Genomic DNA, 22,985 nt, shown 5'->3' on the forward strand with positions numbered 1-22,985 from the left:
GAAGGGACAGTTAGGATGGGGTGGGGGGCAGATGTCAGGGGGAATACCACAGGGGCTGAATTCAAACATGAAACCTTGGAGTGGAAGCATGGGTATGGGGGCTTTTGACCCAGCATCCTGCTTTCAGGGTTCAGAAGTGAAGACCAAGGACTTTTCTAATGTTGGAGCTGGATAGGTGTGTGATCCCAGACACACTGTCTGTCTGAAAGAGTTGCAAGACAGGAAGCAGATGTTGCTTGTGGGGTGGGGGCTTTGTGGTGGGTGGCTTCACCACAGTGGATACCATGGACTTTTGGCTTTTCCACATGGGCTCCCTGGCTGCTTGGCTACAGCCCCCAGGACCCAGTCTCTCTCTTTGAGGAGTCCAGATGGCCCGAGTACACTCGAGGCTCCTGTATTGCAGCCGACCTGACCCCTGGGACTGCCTATCCCCACCAAGGCTGCACTGGTCCCCCACAACAGGACTCAGGCCAAGAGTGGAGCCATGGACAACAGAAGAGTTCCTCCCAGACTCCACGGCTGGCATCAGGACCAGCCCACCATTTTTTGGGGCCCCCTGCAAGAAATAGTTTTGGGACCCCCTGCCCTGAAGAAGCCAGCAGTGGCACTGGCAGGTGGGAGTGGCGTACAGCCAGACGTGAAGGCAGTGGTAGCAAGCAGCCAGACACAGGGGCATAGGCAGAGGAAGAAAACAAAATTTGAAGGGGGTGTCTTATTTTTTTATTGTGGGGGGGCAGTTTGGTTTTTTGTGTCTGGGGTTTTTTTTGGTGGTTTTTTTGTGGTTTTTTTGGTTTTTGTGGGGGTGGGTTTTTTTGTGGGGTCCTTTTGGTTTGGTTGTTTGTTTTTTTGGGGTGGGGTTGGGTTTTTTGGGGTTTTGTTTTTTTTCCCTTCAAAGTTGCATCAAAAGAATGGCAGGAGAGACTCTAAATGCAGAGAGGTTACACCTGAGAGATTACTAGAGCCTGGGCATTCACCTAGGCCCATAGGAAACATGTAGGGGGGGTGCACATGCCCCCACCAAGATTGGTGGCTGCTGGTGGTTTCTGTGGGTGGTTACCGCCCACACCTCCCCCCCCACTCACTGCCGATGCCGGCAGTGCTTGCTAGCTGCCACTGACACTGCCTGTAGGTGATTCCCTCTTGTCTCTATGGTGCCCCCCACCACCCCTCTGTCTTGGGAGGCACCAGTCATTCATCCCTGGGCCACCAGAGACCCCCCCCCAGCCCTGAACCTGAATCTCCCTTCAATGGAACGTGGGCTGGTAAGTAGCCAAAGGAACTAGGTGCCTCGACTGCCTTTCAGGATGGTGGGGTGGGGGTTACTGCTCTGAGTGCTGAAGGACAGAAGCCTTTTGAGCAATTAGAGGCCTGGTGCCCTGCACTGTGAACAGGCAGGGTGGGATGACTCCTCCTCCCTCCCACCCCAAGCCCTTTCTGGCCTTCTTGGCTAGAACCTCCATAAAAGGGGGCTATGACCACAGTAATGGCCTGTAGAGGCTGCAATTCCCTCCCCCCCACACACACACACTTCTTTCTCCCAGGGGTCCCCAGTTTCCCCCAGGGCATTGGTTCCCATTATGGCTGTGGTTGAATCATACTGTCCTGGGCTGCCTCCCCTTGGGGCTCAGGTCATCAGAAGTGGGGGAGAGGGCTGACTGGCCAATGCAGGTCACGTGGCAGCTGTGCTGACAGTGGGGACACAACTGGGCACTCCGTGCTGTGGCCATCTGTTTGGTATGGCTGGAGAGCATTTTCTGCATGTGTATCATGTGATAAACTTAAAACCTAGCCTAAGATATTCCTTCAGCCAACTCCTCTCCGGCACGAGAGCCTTAAAATAGTGAACTCAAATCTGGGCTCTTATTAGTTCTGTATTCTCTTTGTGATGGCTGGTGTAATTCCTTGCCGGCCAGTAGTTGTAATGACAATGGTATTGTGTCTCCACCTCTCCTATAGGAGACTGTCAAACTCTCCCACCCTCCCTTTTTTTTTTAGTGATACTTTATTTAAAAAACAAAACAAAAAAACTCTCTAGCCTGTCTCTTCCTGTTTCTTCCACAGCTTTGTTGTCTGAAAGCTCCAGTCTGAAGGCTCTAGACTTATCCTTGCAGCCCTTTCTGCTGGACACTTCCCCAGCTGACAAGTTGTTTTACATATTTTTCTCTTCTGAATGGCACTTTTTTGTCTTGCTTTCTCAGCTGTTCATGGTCTACCTAAGCTAAGACAATTGCCTTCATGTCTTCAATGTCTTCCTAAGTCTCATTTCTTAAAATGTAGGATTTTAAGAAATGCATTCTCTCTGGGTCCATGTTACTGCATTTAAAACTGCTGTAGTGGAGAGAGCCTAGATGCATGAACAATATGCACTTCAAGGACTCCAGATTCAGGCAATTTTAAAAAGGATCTAAAACTCATACTTCATTTCTTGATTTTAAAACGAAACCTGTTCTTGTGGGCCAGACTCATGTGTTCAAAATTCACGATGATTGACAGCACCATATTAAACTTAACTGGGCCCAACTATTTTTATTTGTAAATTTGTCCCAGGTACATAGCCGCACTTCTTAAAATGCTAGTTTCTGGCCATACAATTCAACTGTAGCAAAGGTGTGCTCAGAGCCCAATAGCTTCCCTCTTGGCTGCTCAGTGAATCGAACCATCTCATTCAAGTACTTTATTTATAATGACACTTCTAGCTTTGTTAGATTTGGCAGCCAGTAGGTGCTGTTTAAGACTGTGAACACCAGGCACAAAAAAGGGCAGTACCAGCTGAACTGAGGAACCAGAAGGAAGAGGAGATTAGGTGAGAACAGGAGAATAATAGTAACAGAACCTTAAGATACTTTTTCTGGGCATAAAATCACTCTTTTATTGACACATTTTAAAATGTATTTTAACATGTTTTGTGTTTAATTGGTCTCTATGCTGAAAAATTAAAAGCAAAACAAAGCTGAGCAAGAAAGAAGTGCTCATGTTCAAGCTCTTTAGCAGTAGGATAATTGGATTAATGTGCAGGTCCAGCATTCATAGAACCTATAACAGGCTGAGGAGATTAAAAGCAGTATTCAGACTGTCAATAACCATATCCCACAGAACCAGACTGACCTTGGAAGCTAAGCAAGGTTGTATTTGGTTAGTAATTTTCTGGGACCCACCTTGGAATAGTGGATGCTACATACTTCCTGACTCTTCTAGGGCCACAATGTGATTTATTCAGTACATTTCCCAACTTTGCCATGAAAAGCAGGTGCACAGAGAGAGAGTTTTGTTTTTTAAATGGATCATCTGATCTCACTAATGCATCTTGAACAACTGTGGCGGGGAAGAAACACACTATCCTGCAGAAGTATAAAACTACTAATGTTGCAACACTGTTATGCTTCCTAGAAGTAAAATGTTTAACGGTATCTTTTTCTGCATTTAATTTGTGGGAGCATTTTACTGGTGTTCCTCTTCCACTCCGGACACTTTTTTTTTTAAATCCTTGCATGTCTGCTGTTACGCAAATGTATGAATATTCTGTGGCAAGAGACAAATCTAGACCTATTCTCCATTGCGTATTTTTGTTTGTACGTGAGTGGGGGGAGGAGGGGGCAACAGCAAACTTTAAAAAAAAAATCTAGTAGTTTATTCTACTTACACATGTAGAATGAATATGTTACATTGTGTTTTATTTGTACTATCATAGGACCAAGAAGCTGAAATTGGGCCTTGTTCTGCTGAGTGATTTGCTGAGTAATGTGTCTGTTACTAAGTCTAGACCTTAGGGATTTTATTCTAGTGTGTCTTTCAAAAATGACAAGTGATAGACCTTGATGCTTTTTTACATTTATACCTTTTGTAATTTGAAGGGATAGAAAATATGAAGGCAGGAGGAATATTAAGAGCTTTGCCAAATTAAGAGTAAATGTTTTCGCTTGATCTGAGCCTTCAAGAGGCCAAGAAGTGATATATACACTTCTATATTTACCTGGCTCACTCTCATTCTGCCCAACTAATTAACTCATTTGAACTTATCCTGTAGGGTTAAATAAACAAGCTGGCAAATTTTCTTTTTGCACTTGTAGAATTATCCTCTGTCCACCTCACTGTTGCATGAACAAATCTAGAAGTATTCTATTTACTACCTTGATGTTCCTATCAAGAGCTGTGCCTACAACATAGCAGCCTTCAGACTATATAGTATATCCCATCACACACTACCAATGAATACAGAATTGGACATCTTTAATGAACATTTGCAAGGCAGGTGTGGTGGAATGGTCAGGAAAAAGGAGAGCAAAGTGCGGCATCTCTTCTGCTTCAGTTTCTGAAGTCCTAAAGAATGAAGTGAGACTTTAAAGTGCAACTTTAAATCTGTGACAAAACATTTTGATTTAAATATTTTTGAGGACATGTCACACATTTCCCTGAAATATTTTAGTGCAACACTGTCAAGTAATTTAAAGTGGAGTAATGCTCTGAAAACTGAATAAGGAAATAACCACTCTTTACTAACAGAACCATCTCCTGTGTGTCATATGCCCTCTAGCGACAAATGTTTATGCTGCTTTAGCTCTGTGGTATTTCACTGCCAGTAATACCACAGAGTCAACAACAGAAAGCAGAAAAGTTCCTTCTGCATCACTACCAGAGAGTCCTCGCGGTCATGCAACCTGGCTGCACAAGCAGCGGACGCATGTAGGCCAGCAGAACCTTTGTCCCTTGTATCAGGAGGAACACGTTTACTCGTCAACTAGGCAGCTCTGATTAAACAACTACAGGCGTTAGCTCCCAGAGATATCCTGGGTATTTATTTTGCTTGAATAAGTACAAGGGAAGCCAAAGCAAGTTCCTTCAAATTGTACACCATTTTATGGGGATGCTGTCCATCAGGCAATATTAGTAAGCGTAGCTACATGGGAAGCATGTTTGTGATTTCATTGCTCTACCTGGTGATGAAGTCTTAGGGCCCTTAGGGTCTGTTCTTACTGTTTAAGGCAAGTTCCAGACTCCCACACCTGTGTGTGCATGCATATGTAGGAGGGGTGGGGAGAAAGATTGGGGATACAGTTATACTATTCACTTTCAGATTTTATGTATTCCTGGCCATTCCTCTGACATGAGGATCTCTTGGCTGAGTCAGTAGAGAGCAGGGAAACTCAGCCATGGCTGGTGACTATTGTTCTTTCTGAGGATTGCCTGATTAGCATTGGGTATAATTCCCTGGCCTGTACATCTCAACTCCCTCGATGCTGCCCCGCACAATTCACTTCTCTCATGTGTTAATCATTGTGATTCAGACTGAACTGCTCCTGGGATCAAAGTAGCTGGGAGGAAGAATGTAGTGACATACCCAGCACAGCAAAAATGGGCAAGGGGGGGTGCAGGACACGGGTAAGAAACCCGGAACCACACAACATCTGTCTGAAAAGGCAGTTTCCTCTGCACAGCTGCTTTTACAGACTGATGTGGGCTTCACTTAAGAAGATGGCTTTCCAGCATCTGGACCCCACAGAAATGTTTCAGTGCCTTCCACTTTGGGATTGCAGTATCTCCTTGCACAACTTGCTGCCTGGCATGTTGCACACAGGCAAGCTAAAGTGACTGCTGCATACCCAACCCCGGGGAAAAATGCACGTAGCAGCAGTTCCCATACTTTGACAGATTATGGATCACCAACTTAAAATGATACAATCTTAAATACCATCAGCAAATTTTTCAGTTCAACCTCATTCCTAGCTTGTTAGGAGCTGGAAATGACCTTAAGGACCACCAGCAAAGTTTTGTCATATAATTATAATAAATCTGTTAACACGTACCACTGACAGGTTGTCTACACGCCACTGGTGCTATGTGTACCACAGATTGGGAACCACTGGCATATAGCAAGAGCACTCAGCCTGTGCTGTGGAGTCCAGATCCAGCCTGCACAGCCACATCACCCAGCCCACTGGGCTCTCTCCCCCTCCCCGAACTGGCAGTAGGGGGGCACTGGCAGCTGACTGCCAAATTTCCCAACCTGTGGAAAGCCCAGCAGGCTATAGCTGCCCATCAGCAGGGGGGTGGGCTGGCTCCACACTACTCAAATAGCTTGTAGGGCCAAAACGTTGAGATCAATGGTGCCACACAGGGAAAAGGCTAGGTCCAAGCTTGCACCGAGCTAGACACTTTGCCTTGCCCAAGGCAGATGAGGTTATTTGCATAAATCTGATGTCTTTTATTAGACCAACTTAAATAGTTGGAAAAAAATTCTTCTTTGCAAGCTTTTGGGTACGAATACCCTTCATCGGGCTGAGGAAATTACCAACACCCCTACCCCTCCTGCCTCTCCTGCGGGGCGCCCCAGCCCCAGTGCGGGGGAGTAAAGGGTCCAGTCCTATTCCTGTGTCATTCCACTCGCGCCCTCACTCCGGCAGGTGGTTCGCGGCGGCGCCCGTATCCCTCCGCGCCCCCCCAGCATGCCGAGCACGGCCCCACAAATGGGCAGCGCCCAAAGCAGCTGGGGGAGGGAAGTAGTCCCGGCGCTGTGGGGAGGGGAGGGGCGGGGCGGCTGGGCTCTCATTTCCTCCTTGGGCGCCATTTTGTAGCGCAGAGAATCCGCAAATAAAGAGCGGGCGGTGCGAGCGGCCCGGCTTGGCCTGGCTCGGCTCGGAGCGGTGGCGGCGGCAGCGGCGGCGTTGGGGGCAAGAGAAAGAGCAGGGGCACCGGCGAGCGCCCGCCCAGGCGGACAGCGCGGGCGCGGGGGGCGCTCCGCCCTCGATGTGACGGGCCGGGCCCGGGCAGGCGGTGCGCGGGAAGCGCCGGGCCTCCGCGCCGCTGGAGGAGGTGAGTGATCCGCCCGGGCCGAGCCGAGGCCTCCACAGCCATTTTGTGCACGGCCTGTAGCCCCCCCACGTGCGGAGGCGGTTGGCGGGAGGGGGAGAGCCATACTGAGAGCAGGAGGTGGGTTGCGGGGAGCGAAAGGGGAGGAGGACGAGCTGATGTTTTGGGCGTTTCGCCCCCTCCCTTCAAGGAAGCACCGTGATAGCGGGGTTTTGCCCCTGCCGACTCCTCGCTCCCAGGGGAGGGGGAGATCCCCACGGTGTTCATTCCAGCTCGGTTTTCCTTCAGCTTGCTGAATGCAGCCGAATACTGTCAAAAGCATGCGCAAAAAAATCCAGGGTTGGTTTTTTAACTGCACGCTGCTCTCAGCCCTGCTGGATTTGAGGAACTTGTTAATACTTCCCCAAATGAGGCCAGTGCTGCTGTCTGTGGCAGAAGGTTGGTGCAGGCAGGCTGCTGCCTCTCTGTGGAGTGACATTTATGAACGTTTAATGCTCAAAAAACCCCAAACAATGCCCCCCCCCCCCAAAAAAAAACCCAAAACACCACCGTACAGTCCTACAAGCTGTATTAAGAACAACTTGGGTTTCAAAACCAAGCAACAGGAAGTGAAGGAATGTCAGATTATATAGTTTTTCATGCAACTTGAATTCTGCCCCCTGTGTTTTCACCCTGTGCACTCAGTGACCTTGTACCTACAGGAAAAAATTATGTTTTAACAGCGTATTGTAAAGCACGTGCCCCAGGGGCACGCTGTTATGGTTGCCTAGGTCAGGTATACCTGTCACCTCTTAAATCGGAATGTTTGGCTTTGCATCCTGAACATCTTTAATATTTTGAGGGGAAATGTCTAGTCTTAAAAAATAAAGGGTTTTATTCATAGGGGATCAGCAGCAGGGTTTCCATTCTAAATCTTCAGTGCTGCAGCAGGCTTCTGCCACTTGAGCTACAGGATGTCAGTAGGCAGTTGTTTCAGCTGGCATGTGATGTGCTGGATGTACGAGCTGGAGAAGGTCTCTTTCTATATACTGTAGCTTTGGCTCTTACCTAATGCAGCAGCACCCTGTATTCCCAGTGTGCCATTGCAGCAATATGGCTATTGCTCTTTAGGATGTCCGTATTTGGTTTTACTTGGGTGTGTTGCCAGTATTTTCTTGAACAAAGCTAGCTGACAGAAAAACTTCAATAGTTTATATCTTAACTGATGGAAAAAACAAAAGATCTCTCTCTAATCCTGGGGCTACTTCCCTGCTCGATTTCTAAGGCCATATTTGGATATTGGACATGTTACTAAAACGTAGCTGCAACATGAAGTTTTATAGTGGAGACTAGTAAGGCCACCAAAATATAAGGGGTCACTTTGTTCTCTCCTGTAATGTCACCCAAAAGAATCTCAAGTTATTCCACAACAGGTAGAGGATTACCAGCAGCTGGTAAAGTCAAGACTATGTGGCTCTAATTCTTTCAAAGCTTTCACGGATTAAAACAAAATTTCAGGTCATGGTTTTTGTCCACGAATGGAACCATGGTGGGGGTGGGAAAGACTTCCTTTTCTTAAGAGGTCTGAGGTCAGGAGGTCATTTAGTCCAATTCTTTGCTCAAAAGCAGGCCTGCTCACTCCTACAGACACCTCTCTAAATCCAGGAGCTTGCTGATGAGGCTCTTCTGGAGCACACACTTAAGAGCAGTTGCTGGGGGTGAGCCCAGAGTGGCTTTATGGCATGCCTCTGTGTTTCAGGCGCGTGCGTGTGTGTGCACGCGCACTTCAGTCATCTGTCCTTACTGACTGGATCATAATGTAATGTCAGGCTATAGGTGACAGAACAGTTCTTAAACAGTAACTGAACCAAATCAAAATAAGTAACTTTTTTTTCCCCCCCTTTCTCAGAGTTCACAATGACTAATGAAGAACCACTCCCAAAGAAAGTAAGTTTGATGCAGTATTTACTTTATCTTTCTTTTATTTTGGCAGCAGGGGAAAATAGTTAAATCGTGATTTCTGTTTTTGTTCTATAGGTTCGCCTTAGTGAAGCAGATTTTAAGGTTTTGCCTAGAGATGAACTGATCCTAAGGTAAAGTACTAAACAGTCTTAATGCTGTAAAAGCAGTAGCTTTTTCTAAATCAAAATTTAACCGGGAATTCTCAAAGGAAACCTAGAAGCTCTTGCTTTTGTCATTTGCAATGTCCTTGTCTTGAAAACCTCCCTGACCTTCATTATAGCTCTGTGCTGTACAGAGCACTTATGTTGTAAGTTTTTAAATAATCATTCAAGTTAAGAAACTGGCAGCTTACCTTTTTTTCTAAAAAATTACGAGAGAAATATCAAAGAGTTTACTGAGAAAAATGACATCCTAGATGAATTCTCTGGAAATTTAAAGAAGAATTATATTTGTTTCCAAAATGAATTGTTTCAAAGAACAGATTATTGTATCTCTTGTTGGGAGAGGTTGGTGATAATAAGTGTAATGTTGGCTCTCTGTAGCTATGGTTTATTGCAGAGACTGGGTTTGATGGCTCTGTTGTTCAGCACTTCCATGCGTTGGTCATGTACAATATTAGGTAATACTAATTGTATGTAGAGTTAATATTTTTATTGTTTACTGCTATATGTGAGTAGTCCTAAACTAAAGTCCTCATGGGGCACATTGGTTACTTCTGATGCTTAGGACCAACTCCTATTCCACTTGATAGACATCTGACTGAGATCTTATTCCATCCTGCGTGAGCCGTTGAAAAAAGCATATTAACACATCTACTGTTTGCAGTGTGTTGTCAGCCTCAGCTTTAAGACTAAATCACAAAAATCAGTGGGAAGAAGTCTCTTATAAATGGCAGAAAAGGTTATTTGAGTAGATGTGATATCGTTTTAGACCAACGTGGGGGGGGGGAGTTCTAACCACGCTTTTGTCCACAGTCGCCCTTCTTCAGGCATAGGAAGTCTCTGCTGTTCTGAAACTTCAAGGAATTTATGTAATTGTTTTTTCAGGGGTTCGAGCACAGTGGAACAGGATACCACTGAGATGCCAAATAGATGAAATAGTGGTTGGCTTTTAGTGTATTGTACATGGTAATTGTTTTAGCATGATCACTATATTTCTATGAGTTGGGTAAATATATTTGATTTAAATGTGTAAACTAAGGCCAAAATACTAAGTGCATAGGAGGATTAAAATATAAAAGCTAAGATTAAAATACAGAAGTACTGTATTTCAGTGCATTGGGTCATCTGCAGATCCTTATAGGGAGGTCATGTTGCTGGCTTAGCTGTGGGTGGCTATTTAGAAGACATCTTTCAGCAGTCTGGCAGTGCTTAATCTCAAAGACAGAAATTGGTTCTAACATCACCCAGAAGTCGGAGGGGGAGATGGGGGGAATCAGTAGTTTGTTTCCTGAGTCCTGTGGATTACTGTCTTCTGGGTTGGGGGTGGGATCAGTGCTAGAATACCTGTCCTGATTGGTTTGCTTTTTGAACCTTTGCTTTAGTAAGGAAAATGGTTAGAAACTCAGAAAACAGAATTTAGCCTTAACATTTTCTGTACTATGATAAGGTGGCAGGTTGCAAGGGTCTGTAAATTCAACTGATACAACAAATTACATAAACATTTGAGGCCGTCTGGTCTACACCTGAATAATTTGTTGTGTGGTTTTTTTTTGTTTGTTCGTTTTTCCTCTTTCGGTGTGCATTTAGAAAAATATTCTTGGTGGTCATTGTGAGCCTCTTTTAAATTGTATTGTTTAGCTGTTAGAATACACAAGATTAAAGTCAACATCATAAGCGATAGAGATGCATTTAATCAAATTTCTTTCTGTAAAGATATAGATAAGGGGTGCTCAGATCCTAGCCTGGAGGTCAGATCTGGCCTATGGGGCTCCCCACAGGTCTAGAACTTTGGTGGCAGGGGAGCAGTGGCCACACTCCCTGCTGCTAGAATTTTAGGCCTGTGGGGAGCCTGAGGCCCTGCATGCTGAATGCCAAATCCCAGTGTACAGGGTCATACAGGGGTGGTGCTGGACCTGAGAGCCCAGTACTAGCATGCAGGTGGAGTATCAGTACTTGGGCTCCAATCCTGGTGTTGTGGGGCAGGGAGGGGGCAGTGCCAGGCACAATCCTGGCGCATAAGGCTCCTTTTGGCTTGGTAGATGAATGTTTTATAGCTTATATACTAGCCATTAAGCCACTTAAATGCAGGAAGATAGTATTACGATTTTTCCTGACAACCATTGTCGGCTAATGGATCATTTCCTAGTATAGACAAGTCAGTACCTAATTTATTTATGCTATAAAAAGCCAATTATGATTAATTTAGAAAAATAACCTACTTTTATACCCACATGCAAAGCTTTTGATGGGTATGAACTCATTTACATCTGTCAACAAATCCTTGCCCCTCAAACTAATTTAGCCAGACCTAGGTGACATTTGAGTTTAGCAGCATTGCCAGTGCTTCCTTTTAACATGTGTGTGTTTATTGGGTCCACAGTAAATTGTATATTTGGCTGTTAATTGAAGATTTAATAAAATCCCTATCATTGCTATACTGCTTGGTAATAAATAGGCTGTTCGATTTATAGCATGGTAGGTCAGAAAATGAGGATAGATTATACATACAGTCTTAAGAAGTTAATTCTTACCAGATCTTCATCAAAGTTATGTGTACTTAGAAATACAGAAAGACATTTCTGATCTAACTGGCTATAAATATAGATTTGTAAACACCAAATAAAGTTTGGTTTTAAGGTCAGGTTGTCTATCTGGAATATAAGATTATTAAGGGAGTGTATATTTCAGTTATACTGCTGCATTATGATTTGGTTGAGGCAACTGCTTTTAAAAGAAATCAACTTCTTTAGATTTCATGTTTTTATAATTTTTTCATAAAATGGACCACTTCTTGATCAGTGGCAACATTTTGTTGTAAATTAATTTCACTGTCCACGCAAGTTTGCAATGATTTAATAATAATAAAATATAGTGTGACTTCTGTTTTAAAAAGCCTTAGATTTTAGCTAATAGTTTTGGAACAATTTTAAAATGCCCTCGTAGTGGCTGAGAAAAGGAACATTTTCTTCCACTTTTGGCATGGGTCTCTTCCATCTTTTGCGTGGTTTCTTCCTTTTGAATGTCTCTCTGCTTATTCTTTTCCTCAGGTATCAGGATATTTACTAAATGGTAATATTCAAGTTTAATATTCAGGAATGTCAGTGATTTACCTGAATTCTTTTCTTAGAATATTTATAACATGTCTTAAATCCTCTCTAGTGCCTTTTAAGAGTTTTATTTTTTTGTATGCATGCAGAGCATCTCAGATGGTTTATGGATAATATTTTTATTTCTAATGGAGAATAAAATAAATATGTCCATTAACTAAATAGACTTTGCACCCTAAAATCTAATGACATCTTTGAAAGGTAAATCATTAACAGAAGTTCCAGACAGGTTTTTTTTGTTTTTTGATTCAGAGCTTATTGGGTGTGTACATAGGGCTTTGTAATGCAGCTGCACTTCTGGCAGGTGTGCCTTGTTAAAATGGTATTGTCTGGTCCTGTTTAGACTTAAGTTAATTCTGTGCTCCATTCATTAGTTTTTTTTTATAGACACAGGTCTATTCTGTTGCTGTGCAGAGCGCCTAATACCATTTGAAGGTTCTAGCACTTACTGTGGCAATCGCATCTTCACATTGGCTTTGCTTGTCTCCTCTTTACAAGTTTTGTAGCATAAGCATGATCAGCATTTGCATCCTGCATGAGACTGCAGATGTACTAGCAGTTGCATACCCAGTTCATCTTAATCGCTGTCACTCCTTTTGACCCTACAAATGTAATGGAGAAAAATAAAAACAGGGAGGGAAGCTATAAACAGAGCAGACAAAACTATAAAGGCATATGGGCATCTCAGTAAGATCTTATGGTTTTGCAATAGATTTTCATTTTAGGAAGGGGCACTGCAGTACTATTCTTTCTTTTCCCCCTCTTTCTCTCTCTCTCCTTGCTCCTAATGTAGTGTTAGAAGCTTCAAATTGCAGGCTTCAGCTTTTTAAAGATTGGCATTCTATTACATTTCCCTTTGCTGCTCTCCCTTTATTGATACAGATTTGAGAAAAGCCATGACAGAAGGGGAGAAGAAATGATGTTGGAAGAAATGCTGGGCAAACATCTAATTTTAAGCAAATTGCTGAAGAACAATTTGTTCTATTATATTCAATTAAAATGTTGTTATCTACTTTCAAAGTGATTAATGGCACCCCCCCCCCCCCCAAACTATATCTGCTCTTTCATTAGCCTGGGCTAAGTAGATTTTTATTGGTGAATAAAGCTTGTGTGCACCTGCTATGCTAATATGTTTGGAGCAGATTTTGTGGACTAGTAACTTTTTATTTTGAAAAATTGTTAGGATTATCAAATTTTCCATATTTGTTTTGGGCAGTGAGATGAAAGTTTACAAACCCAAACATAATCACCTAGTAATTAATCTCTAGTCAGGCAGGCCATGCAGTGCAGTTGTCTACATTCCCTTTTATAACTTCACACTGTAGTCTCATTCTTCATGTTTAAGGTGTATATTGATTGCACTATATTGAAATACCTGTTTTTGTTCTTCTACTTGATTATTGATGTATGTCCAAAACTTTCTTTCTTTGGCTGTGTGCTGCTCATATGGTATGCAAATCACTTGTAACTTATGCAAGCCAGGTAGATGTGTAACTGTGGAAGTCTGTTTCTAAATCTGAGTAGCTGAAGCATAAATTTTAAAATGCTGGCTGTGCAGGAGATTAAAACTTTTCCCCATAATATCTTCAAAGTTCTTAGATGAACAGTCTGGTTAACTAAAGCTTTTTTCATCCAGGAACAATCAGAGGTTTATTACAGTAGCCTGTGCGTGTAGGAACACTCCTAAAATAGCATTTTTGGTTTCAGGGAAATACCATTTTACCATGGTGGGTCATTTTATGAGAGCTGTGCTTGAAGGAACAGAAACTTTTGTTTAAAACGTGTTTTTGATGTATGTTTTGATTATTGCTCCTGTATTCATAACTGATTTAGAGCTGTTGCTGTTACAGTTTAACAAGTTGAGGGATGCTGTGTTAAAATTCATGCCTTTCTTGAATAGTACCCTTGTATTCATAATTACTATTAAAGCTGGTGCTACACTTTCACCAGTGGTTTGGGTGCTTTGTTAATCTAGTTGCAGTTAATGTATTATAGTTTAACGTATGTTTGCCGTTTTGATTTTCTGTTTGCATTTTTGTTCATTTGCTTTGTAGATGTATGAGAGTCATTTTTATAAATACATTTTTTTTTTTTTTTTTGCTTCATTGCTCTTGGCATCTTGTGTCTGGTAGTCAACTTGGGGGAGAACTCCTCTGTTAGTCATCTCCTCCTGCTTGCTTCCATAGAGTTGTACTCTTAGCCAGAGATTACTGTTTAAGGAAATCTTTGCAGATAAATCTACTTTGATTTTGATCACGCTGCTTATGTCTGTGTTGACAAACATAAGCAGAATAAGCACAGTCTTGCAGATTTTGACTGATCTTGTTTGCTGAGATTTTTGGAGGATAGTAGGGATGCAGTTTGCAGGGTAAACCTATCACTTGGCTGGGGGTGTAGCTAGGAATACTCATTGAAGTTAACTCATTTCTCTTGGAAAGGCCAAGATGTCAGCTTCTTAAAAAATGTTAGGAAATGGTTGCTTAGGATGCTGTCTTGACATGCTCAGTCATTACACTGTCCCAAATCCTCTTTTGGGGAAAGGTTGCTTAGAGAGTTATGATGAAACTCTTTGGCAGAAGAAAAAGCAACTGGATTTGCTTGACTCCAGTCATATTGTTGCTCTGGCCTGAGAGCAGTCTTAACTCTGAAGGTCCATCTCCTAGTAGTGGATAAAGATGGGTGTCAGTGTTGATCTATACTTTCAAAAATGTCGATTTATAGTATTAGACTAGAAAATATGCACTTCTTGGTACTTGTAGATATGAGTTCTTTTTTGTAAGTAAAACAGTTATGGAACAGTGTCCATCTTCTCAGAGGATTCTTTTTGTTTAATGCTTGTGTTTTTTCTGGCTTTTCACTCCTTAATGTGTATGGACAAGTATAAATAAGATACTTTTTGACTGGGGCAAGACAGAGGAAAAGCCAAATGTATGGATTATTTCAGGATGTTGAAAAATGGGGAAAGGATTCAGAGAATTACAAGAATGACATTAAGTCTAAGAAATATCTATCTAATTATAGATTAATCATTTTAAGTTTAGAAATCATTAGATTATCTAGTCTTTTCTCTTGTACAACACAGCCATAGAACTTCACTCGGTTACAACTATAATTTATCCTAATTTGTATGAGTAAACCTCTAAAAAGCTATCCAGTCTTGATTTAAAGACTATTTCTATGCAGAGAAAGATACTGATACTAGAAGGCACTTCAGTTTTAAATTAAAAAAAAAAACAAACATAAGAAAAGCCAGCTCAAATAAGGAATACTATGCAAGCCTTCCAATAGACACCATGTAGAGTTGGGAGACCCAAGTTCCCTCCCTGACTTTGTCACTGACTTACTGTTTGTGACCTTGGGCAGGTCATTTCCTCTCCACCTCGTCTGTCATTGTCTGTTAAGACTGTAAACACTTCAGGGCTATAGCTCTGCGTATTGCTACTAAGACAATTGGGCTCTGATTACTGTTGGCTTCTCTAGATTTTAATGTAACATAAGAACTGCATTTACGAGACTATAAAATGAGATTTTTCTCCCAATCAGCATGGAGGGGATCCCCTTGTCTTATTTGCATACAAGGAAACATTGTTAAATACGTTGTCTATTATTAAACTGCTGCCAAAAGCAGCATGTGCTCAGCAATAGAAGCCAACTATGACATTGATTACATACAGCCAACACTGAGCATGGCTAAAACACAAGACCTATATGGTGACAAGCATAGAACCTACCACAAGGACAGATTAGTGCAGTTCATCTGAATAAGATATATTGGTAGTGCCTGCTGAAAGAGTTGGCACTGAGAGGGACTGCGTGCAAGTCATGGTGAGCTACTACTTTGAATACATTTTTACTTCTTCACTCCCATAGCTGAGTTGTGCCTTACTTCCCTGTTTCTTCACCTGCCTTAAATGTCTGGCAAACATCACCAAGCAGGGCCCCAAACAGTTTACTCAGAATCCCTCCGTTGTGCCTTTCTCAGCCTGTTGCATACGATTAGTGTGGCCCGTCCCTCCATGAGATAGAGCTGGAACAGGTTGGCTTGCACCTCATCTGCATATAAAGTTTTGGAGGATCCCAGGACTCCTGGTACGAACACCTGGTTCCAGTCATGGTGGAAGGGATGGTGGGGTGGTAGCTAACAAATGGATCCTTTGAAGGGGTATCTGGAGTACGTGTACATACTGAGCAGTGCTGGGCTTTGGGATCATCAGGGTTTGAAATGCTGTTGACTGCTGGGGTCCGGCCCAGTGAACTATATGGTAAAACATGAGTCTTTTGGCTTTAGACTAATATTATGCATTGTTTATAATTGATGATGATGTTATTATATAAATAAACAATGCGCGATGTATAAGTAGGTATAAAAGTGTGTTTATGGAGTACTTGTGCTAAAACTTGAAGCAGTTTCAAGAAAGGTCAAATGCATCAATTCTGGATGGGTACCTGTATTAACTTGCCTATATGGTAAATTATGTTTATTCCAAAGTCAGTGCTTTCAAATTTGCCTCACTACTTTGTGCACGGGAGAACAGGATCTGACTGTAAGGGGGCGGGGCAGGGACTGCAGGAAGCAGCAAAGGATGTAAAGTGTTATCTGACCCCCAGATTTATTTTCCCTGCTGGCAGGGGTGGTGGCAAATCTCCAATTAGATTCTATACCTGGAGAATCATAACAAACTTATACACTTTCCATATATAGAATCTAATTACTGGGCAGTTGTCTTCTATACCAGGTCATCTTATATTCAAGTAAATACAGCACTTCATGCAGAACAGGAAATTAAATGAATCTCCCTATTTCCTAGCTTTTTCCTGTATTCATAGTGGTAAAAAAGTAGCATTTATGTTGCACAAAACAAGCAGATACATCTAAGTAAACTAGGAAATCTAGCTCTTTACATTTATAACGTTTTGAGTTAATCTCTACTTCAAGCTGTTTTTCTTGTAGATGCTAATCTTGGTAGCCTAGCAGTGCATGACTCAAACTTTGTTGAAGGTCACCTTTAGGGAACACTTTCAATGGAGAGTTGCCCCTCATGGGATGTGCCCTGATGAGATATAAGCTTTCTTAGTTTGGAAGTGGGAAATGGATAGCATACGCAGGTGCTTCTGTAGGTTAGCCAGGTACTATGTAGTAAGGACACAGGACTTGCTTTGCTTTTTGAGTCCTTATTTAATGAATTACTTGAATAATGAGTTGTGACATGCCTCTAGGTTATCATGGCAAGCTGCATGTGGTCCCCATTTTAGTCTTTATAGTGGGGAATTTTCTTGGAAAGGCTTTTGTCATCTTGTGATGGTGCTGTTCTGTCTCAGTGACTTCTATCTTGGGGAAAATAGCATCTTACTGCAGCTTCTGCTTCAGACAGGTTCTACCTGGAGAAGAGAACAGAGGCTGTTGCAGGGAAGGATTATTGTTTCTATGAAAAAGCTGAAAAATGACATGTTCTCAGTGAAAAGTTTTTATTCTTGGATATTGTGTTCCTTAGCTTTTGAGTTTTGACTTTTTCAGCAGTATTGAAGATTGGCTGTACAGTAGGGTTCTTCCTTATTCAAGAATGTTTTAACTCCAGGCATCCCAGAGGCTCTAAGAACACTCTGACTAGTTTCTTTCTCTCCTCAGAAAAGATGCTGTCTTATCCAGCTTGCCCAGTAACATATGAAGGTGGTTTTGGGGGGGGGGTGTAAGGATTTTTTTCTCTTTCTTTAACTGTAGATGTTTAAGATGCGTGGTGGGAGTATTGGAATTGAAAACTAAAGAAAATTTCCTGATTTTTAGATGTAGAAGACAAGATCAAGAATGGATATGATGTGGTGTTTTTGTAGAACTGAGAGATTAAAATAATTCAAATCTTAACTAATACCTACCTGGCTTGAGTCAGAGTTGGGATTTCTATTGAAGCAGGTCTTCAACAAAACTCTTTCAGTGTAAGAGCATGGCTTACCAATACCTAGGTTTCTTGCGGGGGTTTTGTAGGAGATAAGTGAAGTGATCTCAGACATACTAAAATTTTTATTTGGAGACGGATCACTCTCTCTTTCAACTGAATTTTTATAATTTTACCTCAAAGTGCATATTTTTTTCAGACTTCATGGCAAAAGGGAAGACACTTTGCATATTTATAAACAAGGAGAAGCTGCAAGGATTTTGTTGATATGTGTGAAGAAGTTTGAAACTGCTGATTTTCATAATTGTCAACTACTCTCTTATGTTGAACCTTGCTGTTTTGTATAAGACCTCTTTAAGGCAGGCACCCATTCAGTAAACTACATAAGTTTGAAAGTGGGCTTCTTGTTTATTGTGTCTTGTTCCATGCTGTTGCAGGCAGTAGCATCATATAACACAGGGATCATCAGCGTTTTTGGGTAGAGTGCCAAAAACATCCACAACTTCAACTTGTAACATGTTGGCGTGCCTGGGGAGGATGGTGGGGGAGCCACGAAGGGCCTGATCCTTGTTGTGACCCTGTAGCCCTGGTGCCTTCCCTGCCAAAGGCATGTGTGCACACTCTGGCACCCATGCCAGCGGTTGCCTACCCCCAATATAAAAACTTTCATAAATTTATCAGATTTTATAATTCAGTTGTTTATCTCCAGTATTTCTGGAAGGCTGTTCCAGAACCTTGTTCCTCTAAAAGTTAAAAGCTTCCAATTTCCTGCCTAAACTTATTAGTGGCCAGCTTTTATACTCTTTTCTTGTTCTTATAACAGTATCAGTATCTTTCTATCCCTGGTGTTTACTCCTTTGATCTTTTTATAGAGGGATCATTCTCAACGCTTTGTTTGCCAAGCTAAATAAGACAAGATTTTAATAGTTCTTCGTAGGGCAGGATCTTAGTTGGCAACAGAATGCTTTTATGGGTCCAGAAGTCTAGTTTCTGGCACCCAAGTTAAGAATTTGGCCAAGATTCTGACCTAACAAGAGTTTTGTTATTGCAAACTTTGGTGCTCAGTTGGTGGCTTTCATCAGAAATCAATCTAGTGTGCGTCTCCCTGAATTCATGGATTATTTGCATGGGTTGTCCCTAGGTATGGTAAAGGTGGCTAACGTTAATAGTCACAATGACTATTTTGGCTTTAACGAGACAAATTTGACTAGTTTACTTTAGACATTATTAATTTTAAGCTGTTTCAATAGCTCAGTGGTTTCTTAACCTCATTGCATGCTAATTTATTTGTAATGAATAGTAAGTATCTTGACATACCATCTGCTGTGTTGTCTTTGTAGTTTTCATATTCTCTTAGTGTTACTGAACTTAATGTTTTGATTGTTTTGAGGGACGATATATTTAAATAAAATATTCCCTGCATTTATAATTAGATGAAGGGATTGTGCATTTGTCCATAGTAACACAAACAGTTCCTCTTAGCTGCTTCTTTGTAATTTTTGTTTAGTGTCTTTCTAAAATCTGTAAGTTGTTTTTTTTTCCTCTTTGAGCTGAGTGTTTTAAACCTTTTTCCTGGCTAAAAATAACTTCCTTATTTTTAACCTATAAATAGGTTAAAATTTATAGGTGTAGTTGCATATTTTCCTTGTGACTTCTTTTTTTAGTCATAGCACACATGTGTAGTCTGAGTACTTAGCCACTTTTGATTTAGCAAAGTGTTTCAGAATTTTTTTGTTTTTTCTTTTCCTCTCCTGTAATAGGTGGAAGCAATATGAAGCATACGTACAAGCTCTGGAGAGCAAATATACAGATCTTAACTGTAAGTTAGTCCTGTTTCATTTTTAAGTGATAAAATGCTACATAAATGTTAACTTAAATACAGAGACTCAAGTAACTTCTGTGCCTTATAAAAATAGTAGTAGTGGGGGATAACCAGTCAACATAGGTTGCCTGGTTGGTCACTGGTCACAATATTTGTGAAGTGTAAAACATGGAAAATCTGCATCCTCCTTAATGTAGATCTTAGCTCTTCCAAGTACTTTCAGCCACCCTTCTTCATATTGAAGATCTTCCATTAGTTTTTATTTTTCTTTGTCTTGGCAGGTTGAAAATTAATGAATTGTCCAAACTTCCATAATCTTAAAAGGAACTCAGACTTGGGCAGCCCCAGCCCAAGCCACCTGCCAGGAGGAGCATAGCATTATCCCTGGCTTCAGCCTGCAGCACCAGCCCACTCTTGCCCCATGCACAAATCTGGGGGGCATATGCACCTCATGCCTCCCCTGGGGGTGTATAGTGGCAGGAACCGCCCCTTCTCTGCCGGGGCGTGCCCCACCCCCTGGGAGCTGTGACTCTGTCCCACAGCTCGCCTCAGCTGGGTAGTGCCTGCCCCAGCCTTGGCCCTGCTCCCTCCTTTACCATGGGGCCCTTGATCTGCGTGCGCACATGCACGTGCACACGACTTACTAGCTGGACGCTGCTGTTCAAGCTGCCACGCTGGCAGCGTGCATGTTGCAGCTGTGCACGTGTGTGCAGCATTCATCAGTGATGTTATCGGCCACATCAGCCAAAAAAGCCAATTGCTGATGTCAATTTTTTCCTTTTTACTGGTGCCAATTATGATATGGACTGATGTATTGGTGCACCTCTACTATATATTGCATGTCTGTGCTCACCTGGATGCAGCCAAGAAGTTCAAAATATATCACTAAAAATTTTTATTCTAATTGTGTATTTAAATTAAACATACTCTATTAATAAATTCAGCTATGTAGACCTGTAATTAGAGTTCTCTAATCTGGACAGATGTTACATTTGAAGCATTCCACACAGTAAGCATAACATTCATAGCCAAAGAAGCATTTAAAAAATGATTCTTAATAAATAAGGAACATTTTTGGAGTGTTTTCTTTTAAAAGGTTTCCTAAAGCATCTATATGCTCTGTGACGTGTTGGAGGAAGGGGTTGCTTGGTTCTCTGGTATCCCACAGTGTTCTCTTCCCCCTACCTTCCCACATGCTGTGCCCCTCAGCAAGGGTGTAGAGCAGGGTCACAGGCGCTGATCACTCTCTGCTGTTCACTTGGCCACCCTTTGCGGTCTCTGGAGCTTGAAAGGCATGCAAAGAATCTTCCTATCTAGCCACAAGGCTGTACAGCACTGAAGATCTTCAAATGTGTGTCTGTTTGTAGCTTCATTTATTGTTTTTTTAAAGAGAAGTTGAGAGGAAACTTCAGCCCTACTCTTAATGGGGAAAGTTGAACACGTTTTAGAAAATGCTGAGCTACCAGATTTGGTTGTTTTATTAATTGGCTTCACAGGTAGAAGAAGGGCCTCTCTCCTTTGTGCCCAGTAGTTCTTAGTTTCTGTTTTGTTGCAACCCAACTTTTGGTTGGTTTGCAGCTCCCCTCTGCAGTTAGATACCATCTGTAGTAACTGAGTTTGTGCACTCAGGGATAACTCCTTAATTTGGGAAGTTGCTTTTTACTGCTCCCTTCCACTTAGTTATCTCAAACGTTTTTGCTGCTGTCAATGACTCTTCAAAATGTTTTTTTTTCTCCTTTTAAAAAACAAAAAACCTGAATGATTGGATGCTTATTGGTGTTTTGACCAAAGGTAAAACAGTTCACTCACTCCAGTTTTGCTTTGTAAATAATACCATCCTAACCCCCAGAAATTTTCACTGTAAAATGCTTCTGTCACTTCACATGTGCGCTAGTGATCAGTAACTAAAACTACTGCAGATAATGCGTATACAGTACACTTTGTTTTTTTAGAAATCCTTGTCCCAGAACAGGTTTTCTTTAAAGCTTTTCTTTAATTTGCATTAACAGAAACCAGTATTCATGTAGTTATAATAACCATATTTAAGTAAGTTTCAATTCCTTGTCATTTTTAGAGGATAAATACTAAAAATATATGCTCCTCTGTTTGCTCTACCTGTATCTGTTGTTAGTGAAATCATTGGCAAAAGTTCTGTTACTGCTCCCTAGAAGCAAGATGCATATCTGACACGTAATTCTGACACATCAGAGCATTTATATAAGGGCGTGTGTAGATGAAACGGGAGCCCTAAATTGAAGCGGTGAGTTTTTAAAAACACCGCTTCAATTTAGGGCCCTTTAAAGCCATGTGTAGTGCATACACCTGAACTTACCTGCCAATCTGGCAGCAGGGAGGAGAGGGCAAGCTGCCAGCAGGTGGAGCGGTCTCTGGGCTGCAGGGGTGGGCTGGTGCTTCCCTCCGGTAGTGGCAGCACTTGCTTGTAGGCACCCAGCTCAGGTGGTCCTATGGGGCACTAGCTGTGGAATGAAGCATCAGGCCCCTGTGCAGCTCAGGCTGCAGGGGGGTGGAAATAAAAAAAGATCAGGCTTGCCACTTTTTTTTTTTTTTTTTTTTTTGGGCAGAGCCTGCCTTCCTGGGCTGCTGCCAGGCTGCCTGCACGAGCTTCCTGCAGAGCCCCTGAGCTGCACGGAGCCCAGTGCTTTGCTCTGTGGCTAGGGGTGCATCAATCTAAAACTCCTCCAAGGAGTTTGCTATGGCAGCAGTCTGCCTCCAGCACATGCAAACAACAACACTGTTGAAGCAGTGGAAAAACATTTAACCCGCTTTAAAGTGTAGCACTCGTTTTGTCTACACACGGCCTAAGCTATTGTGGGCTTGTACATTGAAACGAAACTTCTCAATGCAGTCGAACTCCCATTTCTCAAGTTGCCTTATGACTTGGGTTATGGCTGTGGTGTTTTGATGTTCCAGTTTGAGTACTGTCTACAACAGTGCTGTTTAGAAATTGAATAGTAGTGATGCTTATTTCTTAGTTGCCAATTCCCCCTCGATCATACTATATTAACATCCGTGATATTGGCAGCGTATGAATTATGGAGAAGAAAAATAGTCTGTTTACAATGATGCTTTACGAGATGAGGCTATAGATAATGAATGCTCAACGTTTCAACAAAAGTTTAGCAGAAACGATCTTACTGGGGGGACTGATGAGACAAATGTAAAACTTGCTGTAGTGGCTCTAATATCAAAAAGTTCCTGATGTTGTGACCTTAGATGTTTCCCTTTTTTTTTTTTTTCC

General features: G+C 42.0%; 1 protein-coding gene across 1 annotated transcript in view; it reads left to right on the forward strand.

The window, feature by feature from the left end:
* Positions 1-6,568: 6,568 nt before the first annotated feature.
* WTAP (Wilms tumor 1 associated protein) overlaps positions 6,569-22,985 on the forward strand; it is a 36,401-nt gene continuing 19,984 nt past the window's right edge. The window contains exons 1-4 of the mRNA XM_019550012.1: positions 6,569-6,807; positions 8,693-8,730; positions 8,821-8,876; positions 19,665-19,723. Of these exons, the coding sequence (XP_019405557.1) occupies positions 8,701-8,730; positions 8,821-8,876; positions 19,665-19,723 (145 nt within the window). The 5' untranslated portion in view covers positions 6,569-6,807; positions 8,693-8,700. The remainder of the gene's footprint in view (positions 6,808-8,692; positions 8,731-8,820; positions 8,877-19,664; positions 19,724-22,985) is intronic.

This window comes from Crocodylus porosus, unplaced genomic scaffold, assembly GCF_001723895.1.
Source record: "Crocodylus porosus isolate Cpor-Errol unplaced genomic scaffold, CroPor_comp1, whole genome shotgun sequence".
Classification (NCBI taxonomy): Eukaryota; Metazoa; Chordata; order Crocodylia; family Crocodylidae; genus Crocodylus; species Crocodylus porosus.